Source organism: Hetaerina americana, unplaced genomic scaffold, assembly GCF_022747635.1.
Source record: "Hetaerina americana unplaced genomic scaffold, ioHetAmer1.1.p SCAF_2, whole genome shotgun sequence".
Taxonomy (NCBI): Eukaryota; Metazoa; Arthropoda; class Insecta; order Odonata; family Calopterygidae; genus Hetaerina; species Hetaerina americana.
Window position 1 is genome coordinate 73,051,161 of NW_027286763.1, and position 13,623 is coordinate 73,064,783.

General features: G+C 40.3%; 1 protein-coding gene across 1 annotated transcript in view; it reads left to right on the forward strand.

Moving 5' to 3' along the window:
• Positions 1-10,744, forward strand: part of LOC139688147 (lysyl oxidase homolog 2-like) — a 239,666-nt gene extending 228,922 nt beyond the window's left edge. The window contains exon 8 of the mRNA XM_071585575.1: positions 8,704-10,744. Within this exon, the coding sequence (XP_071441676.1) occupies positions 8,704-8,826 (123 nt within the window). The 3' untranslated portion in view covers positions 8,827-10,744. The remainder of the gene's footprint in view (positions 1-8,703) is intronic.
• The last annotated feature ends 2,879 nt before the right edge of the window (positions 10,745-13,623 follow it).

The window sequence follows — 13,623 nt, forward strand, 5'->3', positions numbered from 1 at the left end:
GCGCATAGCGAGTTGGATTTCGAGGAACCCGGCCGGACCTACATTCCGTCGATTAATGATTAGAATGCCATTCATATCTCTACTCCACGCCCGGGAACGTTCGAAGCACCGGGGAGTGAGTTTGCGGCCGAGCTGATTAGTCACAATTAATTCAGTTCTTGCAGGGTGATGGAGGGATAGGACCAGTTTGCTAAATGGAAATTGACCACCAACTAGCTTAGGGATTGGAGAAGTAACAGTTACTCTATCGCAAGTGCGAACGACATCATTCAAGCCCGCGTTTATAATACTGATTTTATTTCCATAAACACCCTTCGTGAGACCAGGTTAGACTGGGAGTCCCTTGAAATTAATTCAGAGGCCTCTCATAACACTTAGTTACTTCGTCCCTCGATTGGGTCAAATTATTTTCTGAGTAGTCTTACGTCTTAATGCAAGGGGAAGGATTGGACTGAAAACACCAATAGATATGTATAAATAAAAATCATAAACATACCAATCAACCCGAAGGCCAGTTTGGTTGGTGATCGCAGAGTTTCACCCAGTACTAAGCCCAACGGCGTGTGAAACTTCACACATCAGGGTAGGGGAGCCAGGACCTTTCCCTGTGCCAGTTACGGTTTCCCAGGAAGACCTGGTACCCGAAAAATCACACTGCTTGGGTGGAGCTGAGGGTGCACATAGAGGCTTATATAAATACATGCATAATATATATATACATATATATATATACATATACATATACATATATATACATATATATATATACATACACATATATATATATATATATATATATATATATATATATATATATATATATACATACAGGGTTCGTCCGGAAAATAAGTGTACTGATTTTTTCCCGCCGCTCCAGGCGCGCCCAGCACCGCTCTGACGGACTGCGATTGGAGGGGGGTATGCTGGCAAGCGACGCTGAAAAAGGCAGTCGGCTCTGAGCTGTGGTGTAGTGAGGAGCTCTGTTAACGCGAACCTCCACGCTCGACCCACGTCACGGAACGCGATGCCGAAGTTTTTGGAGCAGCGTTATTCCATCAAATTTGCGGTAAAGCTTGGGAAATCGTCTACCGAAACTGTCGGTATGATTAACCAGGCTTACGGGGAGTCAGCCATGTCCAGAAACATGATCTTTCGGTGGCACAAGATGTTCGTGGAGGGCAGAGAAGAGGTCGACGACGAACCACGGCCTGGACGCCCATCAACGACACTCACCGACGAAAATGTGCGAAAAGTTCGCGATGTACTGAACTCTGATCGTCGTCTTAGTGTTCGGATGATAGCAGAGCAGTGTAATCTTCGAAAACGAGTCGCCCGCGTCCGGCCAGCGATCAAAAACATCTGGCGGCTGCATCACGACAATGCGCTATCTCACACCGCGCTTGTCGTGTCGGACTTCTTGGCCAAGCACGGCGTGGCAACGCTGCCGCACCCGCCCTACAGCCCGGACTTGGCACCACCGGACTTCTTTCTGTTCTCGAAGATAAAGAGGAGTTTGAAAGGAACGCGATACGGGACTTTGGACGCCGTCAAAGAGGCCGTGACGACGTGTCTTCGAGAGGTTCCCGATGATGCCTTCGCGGGAGCGTTCCAGGAATGGGAACGCCGCTGGAACAAGTGTATCGACTCACAAGGGTCCTATTTTGAGGAATATTAGCTTAAGATATGTAAAAGTGTAATAATTTTTTTTTCCTGAGCTCAGTACACTTATTTTCCGGACGAACCCTGTATATATATATATATATATATATATATATATATATATATATATATATATATATATATATATGTGTGTGTGTGTGTGTGTATGTATGCATGTATATATATATATATGTGTGTGTATGTATATGTATATATATATATATACGTGTGTGTGTAGGTGTATATATATATATATACACACACCTATAGATATAGAAAGATATGCCTACAGATAATATCATTGCATCCTCTATCACCTCAGCGTCAATTCATTAAGGTCATAGAATTTCTGATGGACCAAAATATAGAAAATAGACGTCGTTTCTCCATGGTGAATTTCATCTTGATCTTTAACGATTTAATTTAGTTCTAATATTCTTCCTAGACAACGATAGGGTGAACCCCAATAATTATTGACCTATTTGCTTTACATCGATACCCTGCAAAATCTTAGAGCATATCAATGTTGACCCAAATCGATAGCAGGAACATACTCTTCCTCAACCAACACGGTTTCAATGAAATCATGAGCATACAAAATACAGATCGGTCATTTTATTTATTATAGCCTAAAATTGGCGGAAGGGAATAACCAAGAGGATGCCGTATTCTTTGATTTCAAGAAAGCCTTCGACAAGATCCCTCACAAGATATTAATATACAAACTACGACATTATGGTGATAACGAAAACGTTACTAACTGGATAAGGAAATCCTCATCTAGCCGTAAACAAAATTAGTCGTCGATAGGTTGAATTCAATAGAGACAGACGTAACTTCAGGGGTGAAGTGTCATAGGGCTCCTATTCTTCTTTTTATATACGAGGGTCATCCGGAAAGTAGTACCCGTTCGTGCCGCATGAAGTGCTGACGACGCGAGTAGCCGCTGGACGAGGTCAGATAGCTTCAGTGGCTTGTCTGCCTTCTCTGAGCCAAGTTGCGTGACGCTAGCATTGCCTGTGTTGTTTCTGTGATTGTTTACAATGTTTAAAAAAATTGAGAACGTCGCCAGTTGTGAAGTGAGGGCAGTGATTAAATTCCTCAATGCAAGAAACGTTCGCCCATGTGATATTCATCGCCAATTAAAGGAGGTGTATGGAGACAATGTAATGGACGAGTCGTCTGTTCGGCGGTGGTGTCGCAACTTCAACATGGGGAGGGGGAACACACACGACGATGAGCGTTCGGGGAGACCGTCTGTCATTACAAAACAACTGGTGAGCTCAGTTGACGAATTCGTGAGGAACGATCGGCGCGTCACAATTGATGACATCTGTGAGCATTTTCCCAATGTTTCTCGAACAATTGTTCATGAAATTGTTAAACACCATCTGCATTATGCAAAAATTTGTGCAAGATGGGTCCCTCGCGTATCTCAATGAGCTGGCGGCGAAGGACTATGCAGCAGGAATACAGAAACTTGTCACACGTTATGACAAATGCCTTAATTTGCTTGGAGATTATGTTGAGAAGTAGTTTAAAGTATCCTCTTTCAAATAAAATTTTTTATGTTTGTTAATATTTACTTTTGTGTCTTTATTTCACGAACGGGTACTACTTTCCGGATGACCCTCGTACCATTAGAGTTCAAGACCCTAGCTATTCCAAGGGGATACCTTAAGTACCCGATTGAACTGGGAGTAGAAATAATTTTGTGGTTGAGATAAAAATGCGCAGATACTGATAATGTAAATAAATGGCAAAGATGAATATTATGCGCTACAGTTCACAGGGTTTGTATAGCTTCCGCTTGTGAGAAAAGCGTTTTAAAGATTTAAAATGGCGTCATATAGCGTAAGAGAACAGCGTGAAATCATCCTTTTTCTCCTCTTGTTTGGTTTAACACCCATCGAAATTCATCGTTCATTGAGTGAGACAAGCGGTGATGTTGTTATGGTTGTGAGAGATGTGTTATCGTGGGTGCCACAATTCAAGTAATCCGAACGACATGTGACAAACGAGCACAAGGAACCTTCGCCACGGACCAGCCTATTTTTCCAGTTGCCAAAAAGCACCCCTATACAAGGGTTCTTAAGAGTCCACGGAATGGTTGCGTTGACACTGCGAAAAATATGTGCGTCTACAGGGAGATTAATCTGAGAAGTAACAGAAATATCAACATTCTGGTGTATTGTTTGCCAGAGAAACACGAAGAGGCCTGCAAACTTGAGGACACCTCGAAATCTCTGAAAAGCTCATTACAAATTAATAAATAAAATTCATAAAAACAAAAATTCAAATTAATAAAAAAAAACGTTCAATTGATAAATCGAAAAACTACGTACTATTTAACCTATTAAATAAAATTTTAATAGAGCTGTTAATAATTGAATCCAATTTGTGATTCAATGATATGATTTCTACCTTTAACACGGACCGAATTTAGCACAAGGGACCAGGATTCCACGGAAAAAATGCCCGCACGGGTCCTGAAAAATACCCTCGGCAGGACTTCAGAAAGAGGTAAACGTGGCGACAAAGGGATCGACGATCGCTAAATCTCCTCTTGTCGTGGGAAAAGTTGAGCTCTCGCAATGAGCCAAGTAAAAACGTCCCAACCTGGATGTTCGTGGAAATGAATTAAAGATGCGGGGTAGAAGGATAAACGCGCTTTGGAGGACGGGGAAGGGCGAAAGGCTGGGGATGGGAGAGGGAGAGCGGGGTCGCAAGGAGGAATGGTCGGGAAAGAGAGCAGGGTTAGAGGGGGGGGAATGTGGAGGTGATGCTCCTTCTGGTGCGCGCCATCCACGCCGGCCGGGCAGGTCCCCTCCTTCGCCGACGACTACCGCGCAACCGCGGTGCGGGCTGGGCACACACCGCAAGGTCACCAGATCGATTTCGCCGGCACGCAGGAGATCGTCGGGGAGGTGAGTGAGGATTTTTGCTAACGGATTTCTAATTGTCGGCGTCACCGAAAACAAAGGTGTGCCGCTATGATATTCTGAAAGTGTCTTCTGGGGCGATTTTCTAAAAGTAACGCATCACTTGACGAGTGCTTGTAGTTTTTGGTTTGCGGCGTGATGGATAAGTGACTACCGATCTGAGGGCCCGGACTCAAATCTGGATGACGCCTGTGACCTGAATTCCAACTTCAGGAAACTGCGACGGGAACCAGCGTTTGCTCGGCCGCGGTTTCTCAAGATCATTCTGCCTAGCAGGGAAATAAACTGGACCACCTAAGTCTGCTTGTCTCAAGCCATTGGGCTTAGTACTTGGCTTAGAGTAATGAACACGACCCTCGCCTATCAAAGAAAACATTCACTTGAATGCTGTGGTTCGGTTAGTTGGCAATAAGCGTATATAGAGCCTTCTTATGGGGTTGAATCTGGGTCTATAATAATAACAAATACATTTCATAGTATCTAACAGTATTTTAGAACGTTGGATGTCACGTTTAGGTTTTTATGGAGGACTCGCATAACTGGCGACTCATAACTTCAAGAAACAAGCCCATTTAGTAGACTCAGGACGGAGTTAAATGCTGAGGGAAATCTTTTTACATTTTCAGTTGTGCTTGAGGAAATACGGCTTAAAGCGAAGAATAATTCTCAAATACATGAGTCTCTTTTCCTTTTCAGTAAATTTCTCCCATTTTGCTCTGAGTTTGATTGCTCACTAAAGCGGAAAATAATAAAATTATTTATGACGCCCCACTTGGTCTTTGACTGCTAATGAAAAGACTTTCCTCTTAAAAAGAAATCGGCTTATTTCGGGCACTTTTGGAAATGTTAAATTAAATTCGGAAAATTTTTCCTCTCGGGCCTTTTCTAAATATAGGCAATAAATGAATAGTGTATGTAATACATGATTAACAAACAAGTATACGAATATATATATATATATATATATATATATATATATATATATATATATATATATATATATATATATATATATTTTTCATACGAGAGTAATTACATTTATGGACGACTAATTTTTTACGAGGCGTATTTTTTAAGCAAGTCCCGTTTTGATTCAGCAAATAGGACAAGTTCATTTTTTTAACAATTTTACTTTCACGCGAAAGCTTCTACCATAATCTTTTTTCAGCGTTATTCCACTTATAATAAGACGCTTATCATTTCGTACCAAAAGCCTTTACTTTTCAAAGCCATTCTGATAAAATTCGAAGACTATTGTTTAAAAATAAAAACGCTTCATATAATTAACCAAATATTGCTGTAAAATAGTACTGCTTATAAATGCTTCGTTGAGATATTTTAGTGTACTTTTTAAATTTCTAATATGTGAGTCGATTTCCATAATACTACCTCGTAACTCATTCGTACGTATATCAATTGGCAGATGAACTAGAGCTGTATCAATTCATCTAAGAGTTTAATTCAATTATGCCTTAGTTTTTCACGATAATATTTTATAATTGCTGAACATTAAAGGATATAAACATTAATTTGAAATTAATCTACATAATTTTATTTAACTACTGGGGTTTCAGAAAATGTGATTTTGTCGCACGGTATCTTATTACGCCTACAATGTTGCGAGGCTTTTAATCTTGCAACGTAAAAGATTTGTGTAACTGCAAATGTAACTTTTCTATTTATTAAATATAAAAATTGTACACCGGTATTCATGAAATAAGTGTATGCGATGACAATAGACAACAGTGTATTGAGAAAAAAAGGCTTCATACTTCTGAAATTCGGCCAAGACCTCCGATACATGTCCATACAAGGCTAAAACTATTTATAAAATAGTTGTATTGGAATAAAAGATACTACATCAGGTGTTACTTGGTGGAAGTCTTGCATACTGAGCGTAAATGAAGGAAGGCTAACTTTGCAGATTCCACTAGAATTTTTATTTTTCACAACAATGTTTTCGTCGTAGGGCAACACTATCAGGTCTGCGGAACATCAGGCCCTAATGTTATTGCCTTGCGCCGAAATCATGGTCGTGAAAAATAATATTCTAGCGGAATCTGCAAAGTTAGCCTTCCTTCATTTATGTCTAATTTTGGAATGTATTCCCAAAGTTACTCATAATTACTTTTGTAAAAAATGTCATCGTAGTACAAAGGATTTAATATATATTTTGAATTATTTTACTTATATTAACAATGCCACCGGCAAAATTGAGCTATTGAGTTTAAACGTGGGTAAGATGGGACATTTAACGTAGGAAAATGAGGGAATAATGATGCTTAATTAGGGAAAGACCTATAGAAAATCTGTAACGATGACTGGGTAACGCAACTAGTGATTTCGAAAGAACGAGACGCCACTACGCACGATTGGCACTGTTTTTCCAATTTGCAACCATTAGAAAATGTAAGCGTAACTCAAAATAGCGAATTTGTAATACAAGGTAACGGCACTGAAATCGGCTTACGATGCGGTAGCCGCGAACGCCGCCGTCTACAAATCTCGAATTTAAATTTAGACGTTAGTTGCGCTTGTCCTTACAAGAGCCATGACCACATAGGCCTCGATAAAATCGTATTTGAAAATGTTCCTTTCGAAATCAGTTGGTAGCGTGAGATTTGTAACGGCTGTGAGTAAACCGAAATAATCATTTCAACACTTTAAAGAAGAGGATGTTTTACCTCTACTCAAGACCTTCTGAACCCAATAATCAATGGCTGGTAGGAATATAATGAGCGAGGCACGCCCCATTAAGTGCGAGCTGGTGGATTACATCTTTCTACTCTCGGTAAGAAAGAGAATAATTCTGAAAAATATGACTCATGGCTTTTCATTATGCTTTTCAGATGCGTGAAATGGGGAGAGTTCCGTTCGAATAGCGAATTTTTAAAAGTGAGATATTTCGCAGAGAAAATTTGCGATTTCATCTTATATTACTCAAATAAAAATTCAGTTCGAGTTCCTTGGAGTTTTCTCGAAGTCTATCGGTTTTTTTGGAATTGTGCATTAGTCTCATTTGCATAGGAATATAATCCAATGTTTTCAAATGCTTCATCCTTAAAATTATTAAAGAATTTGGTTTGTTTAACGTACCTACTAACACGCTTATCCTTAAATAAAGTCATGTGATAAAGTTGTCATCAGAATTAAACTCCGGGTTTGGAGGTAATACCTCATGAGGCATAAACATATAATCTTTAATTTCACCATCATAATATAATAATAATAGATTCAGGAGTAATTCATAATTGGGCAGAAATATTACATCCAGTTTATTAACAATAGTGTTGTTAGAGGACCCTATCTAAAACAAATTTTAAAGACTGGGGAACAAATTTATAAGACAACTTTCGAGATCAAAAACCAATTATTTTACAGGGTTACTTCCAATCTATAGATCTATGGAAGACTTGTAAATTCGACTATTGTCATTTTGATAAGCTATTTTAAAGCGGTTTGACCTCAAACAATATCCACCGACAACATCAGATTCATCGTAACCTACGTAGCAAAAGAGTGAAAAACAGATTGTGTTTTCGTTCTTGGGCATTAGAGATGAAAGATAAAACGGTGTTTAAATGCGGGAATCACCTCTATTTCGGGAATTTACAAGCAAATAAAATTGAGTATTTTTCCACAACCACAGTAATTTATTTACTGAAATGCCAGAACTTACTAGTACTTGTGTTTTTTCCTGAAACGCATTGTTATAGGAAAAGAGGATTAATGTATTCGATGCCATTCGAATTATATTTAAATTAATATTCAGCCTCACGCCATTAAATATGGAAATATTTTTACTACGACATGCTGTATATTTAAAAGAAATTATTTGCAAACTCAATTTTCACAAAAGACATTCTATGAAAGCAACCGCAACCCTGAGCGAACACAGCACTGCAAATATACGGAGAAGAGTCATCGCTCATTCGACAGCGATTTTTTTTACGAAGTTGGCAACTTTTTATCGGATTGAATTGACTGGCATATTGGACGATAAACTTCTTTGGCGCGAACGATGCACACATTGTGCAGAATCTTCGTGTTTTCATAGCCACGGGAAATTCCAAGTTCATCAACTTTCATTTCTCTTTCAAAGGTGTCCGTGAACCCAGAGTTCAAAGTGGCGGAGATGACCTTCGAGAACAACGCCGCCGTCTGCAACATGTACTACACCGAGTCCTTCATCCACATATTCAACTGTTCCCTCCAGAGGCCGTGATCGGCAGGACGTGGAAAGGGGCCGGCCACGCGTGGTGACAGTGAATGAGTGCGTGTGACTTTTTGCACCGGGCCGGTCCTGGATGCCCGTTGCTCCGCAGCGGAGGATATAATGTGATAGAAGAGGGCGAATGCGTGTGGATGCAATAGGGTCAACGACAAAAAGAAACCACAAATATCAAGGCACGAATGACCAAAGATAGTTTCGAATGTTACCATTTAATTTGGACCTCGTTCTCCTCTGACGTCGTCGATGAAAATGTGATTCTTTCCGACAATTCATTTAAATGTGACCAGTAACACTGACAGGGCCGAGTAATATATCTTTCGGACCGTTTGTCTGTTTGAATTTATCGCCTGGGAATCATGTTAAATCCTCTCTGGCTGTATGGCTGCCACTCAATCACAAGGAACTTGCTACTTACATATCTTCCATCAAATGGTCGTATCGGTTACAAATGCGATAAATTCACAGCATCACTCGTCTTGACTGGGATTCGAACCCGGTTCCCTCGATATCTGGCAGATTGATATAGCCCGTTAAACCATTCAGGCGTTCTCTTAAAATTTGAATTTCTAAATAGACGCGTCGGTAGCTTGACTCTCTAAAGCACTCTGCCAGAAATTGAGGGATCTGGGTTCAAATCCCGGGGAAGGCGAATGATTGTCGCATTTGTGTCGCTCATGTTCTGGGCATGGAGTTACTTTTGTGGCATTTTCCTCAGTTCTTTTGAACTGTGTACATTACCCTCGAGTACTGCAACATTGGCCAACGCTCGGGAAATGTTCACATGCACTGTTTACTACTCAATTTGATCAGAAAAAGAACCCTTTCGCATGAAATTCTTGGTGAAGTTTCTTTCAATTCTAAAACGCAGCTCAGGTCCTTTGTCCAGGGGCGACCATCCTCGAATTAGAACCTCAAAAGTACATCTTATGTCTAATGTGTTCCGCGAGAGTTCATTTCATTCATATCAACAAGAACACACTCATATTCCTCCCACGTAATTAGAACACGGAGGATTTTCGCCCATTTAAAATATTTCCACTCTTCATTCTTGGTTTAAAACAAACGTCTTCTTAACCACATCGCTGGATTTATTATTTTCAATGTGAATTTGACTTTCTTTCGGGAAATCTGTAATTTATATGCACATTTGAATCCATATTTTGAATGGTAGAATGAAAACTGCGAAGATGAATATTTTATTCCAACGACGGCAAGTCTCCCCACCTCACCTAGCCTAAAACAGTACTGCGCACTTTTTAAAACTGCCGATATTTCAGAGGAGGGTTTTGGAAATCTGCAAAAAAGGGTTACACTTTGCCGGGATCGTTTCACTCCTGCATCTAAACGCAAACAATTCAACATTTGATTTCGTGAATGTGGCTTAAAAAAATAGAGGTGGATGGAGAAAAGAAGGGGAAGAACCTGATTGCGTGGAGTCCAGCTCAACCGTGTGGAATCGACATTTCGAACATTCTGACCTGGCATTTTGAAACCAGCCCGGTCTTTCTGTCATTCGTGCCTTAAAAGATGACCCTGCTCTCACGCTTTCTGCGCCAAATCGCCACCGCCACCTCGGTGGAGATCGCAGATACAAAAAAAAAAGTGTTCGCATTGACCGTGGAAATTGCCTCCGGCTCCACCAGACGTCGAATTTCTATTTTAAGCAGTTCCGCGGGCAAAGTGCCTCGTGATGTGAATGTATGTGTACTGGGAGAAGAAATCTCTCTCTCTCTTTCGTTCTCGGTTTCAAATCGAGGGTATAGAGTCCAAAGGGGAGAGAGAAAAAAAAAGAAAGAAGGAGCAGGTGCTCTAGTCCAGCTGCGTCTCGAGACGGACAGCTAGTCGAAATTTTTTCAAGTGCTTTGTATCTTAGGGGGAGGTGACCGTCCCTTATCTCTCTCTCTCTCCACGTGTGTCACTGAGTAGCGGGGGGTGGAGTGGGGGGGGGGAATAGGGGACCGGGCGGAGATGGGCGGGTCCACTCAAGCCTTCGCGGCTGCGAAATGTGTTCATTCGTCGCTTCCCCCAAAAGACACCCTTTAACCGTTCAATTCAAGGGCGGATGTGCGGACGTCGTCCCTTGGAAAATGACTGAGTGATTGACTGATTGATTGATTGATTGGTTGAATGACTGCGACGAAGCCTCACTTGTTCCGCACGGCAAAGTATGCATCCTATTTTTTAAAGAAGTCGATGACTCTCCCAAGTGTCCGGTTCCCAGAGAGGGGGCATTTATTTTAACCAGCAGATAACTCTTAGAAATAATAATTAAACCCAGCTCGCTAGTAGACCTGATATTATCGGTGTGCGTGTGAGGGGATAGAATTAAAATTAGTGAGATGATAAGCATTTACTGTTAAACTCTCCTCACATTATTGTTGGATGGCCGAAACATTAAAAAAAAACCTTGTCTCGGCATTCTTCGCCTATTAAAATGACAAATGACGGCATGTCTTTCAGTGTATATAACAGTTGTATGAGAATTAATAGTTTTTGGTACACCTGGATCTTAACTCAAATCATTCATGATTTGTGCTGTAATAATATACCTACTACTACTACTACTGCCAATTTGGGATATCAAGTGTTCAGCGTACAAGGATGAGAAATGTGACAGCGTCACGATGACAATAGGCGAGAATTTTAAACAGCTGTAACTCTAGTAGGAAGTACGCCACGATCTGCTCCCGAGGTTATCCGAAAGAGGTTGTGGAAGGGCAAGGATAGTGTTCGGCGTGACGTCACACAGAACGCCGCTCGAAAAACAAGTTCAGAGGACTTTTTACGAGGGTTCGAAAGTAGAGGCTTCAAATACAGAAAACCCGGGAATAACAAATTTTTCTGGCGAATCACCCAATTCGTTCTTGAAATTAGTCACGGTTTTTGGTGGGAGGGGGGGGGGATGGATCGATTCCGTGACTTAATTTACGAGTTCATAGTGTCGCTAATACTTCTTCAAGCGGGGTTAGCAGGGAAAGGCGAAATGATACGAACGAAAAAAACTGTGGTCATCTTTTACCAGTTGCAGTTACAATGACGATCGATGTTCGACCGGAATGTTGTTCTCGCTATGGGAATATATTACTGCAAACCAAACTGTTGGATGATTAGAAGATTCGACAATTCGGTACAAATGAACGCCTCGAGGAGTGTCGGATAGAGTGCCTTTAAACTTCAGTATTTTTTAGGAAGCCCAAGGACATATTTTTATGCAACCTAAACCTCTTTATGGTTTTTCATATTTGAGAAAAAGATGAGCAAAATCAGATATCACTGCCGTGACCAATATTACATTTTTTACCGTGTATGATGGGTAACATATGACAATATTCTCCTTAAAAAAATGGTGATAATTTCTTTGGTTCGACCATGCGGGATGAGAAGTAACAAGGTACTTGGAGAAGCATATGCCATCACAGTGGAATTATTCACGGGGTCAGTTCCCTCGTAAAGTAAGGGAAGCGAATTTTTATGGATTCGTTACTGAGTACTTGCACCATACTCGTGGATGGTGAAGCGTTTTAAACTTCATATTTCGTTTCCAGCGTCATTTGAAATGCGACTCAAAGATATCCCCAATTATTCTCCTTATAAAATGGTTATTTTGGACGTATTTGACTAAACTAACCGACTAATTATAGAACATGTTTCATTTGGCATATTCTATTTTTTTAATGGAACTTTTTCTAAGCATATATTTAACACTCTTGACCTGTTCTCAAGGTTGCGCCAAGTATTTTTAACATTGGTATTGCTTTCCCTAGGTGTTAATTATGAGAGGAGTGTATGCGAATCGTGACTTAAATGATCATGGAAATGTGAAGGACTGCATTTATCGCTCGCAACTATAAGGTGCGAGCCGTAGTGACTTGTGCCCGGAAGAACGGGCGCCGAAGAGCAGCGATTGAAGAGGCATCCTTTCAAAAATGTGTCGGAAAAAGGGAAATACTATGTTTATTTGAAATGTCGGTAGGACTTAAATGACGACTCCGCTGTGCAAGAAGTGGATGCACGAATAAAACGTGTGATATTTTACTGGCAATCATTTACGAATTGTCCTATCGAATCTCAAAAGTGTAAATATTATCTTAAAATGAATTTTAAGTATGTAACAAAAATAAATACTTAGTATTTTAAGAGGTCTGCCTTTTTTCCATCAATTCCCTCACCCATATGTTTCTAAATACGTGAACCAAGCTCTCGGAGGTATATCTGAGCAGCATATGATGGTCAGTACGAGGGTAGGTAAGTAAAAATAAATTAAAAAAGACTGGTTGGGGAAGAAACCACAGATTTGGCCGGTGGTAACAAATATTATGAAAATATTGTAACTAAATATAAAAAAAACTACAGCTGTCACCACAAAAACTATTACGCAACATAGGTTTGTATTTAGAAAGAAACAAAACAGATTATGATGCACTTACTTTGTACTCGGTTGCATGGAAAGAATGGCCTTTCATGATTGTACTCAGATTAATTGAAGACACGCTAATACATAACAAGGCACTAGAGTGTCTCTAATTAACAATACATAATACAGTAGAGATACGAGGGTCATCCGGAAAGTAGTACCCGTTCGTGAAATAAAGACACAAAAGTAAATATTAACTAACATAAAAAATTTTATTTGAAAGAGGATACTTTAAACTACTTCTCAACATAATCTCCAAGCAAATTAAGGCATTTGTCATAACGTGTGACAAGTTTCTGTATTCCTGCTGCATAGTCCTTCGCCGCCAGCTCATTGAGATACGCGAGGGACCCATCTTGCACAAATTTTTGCAT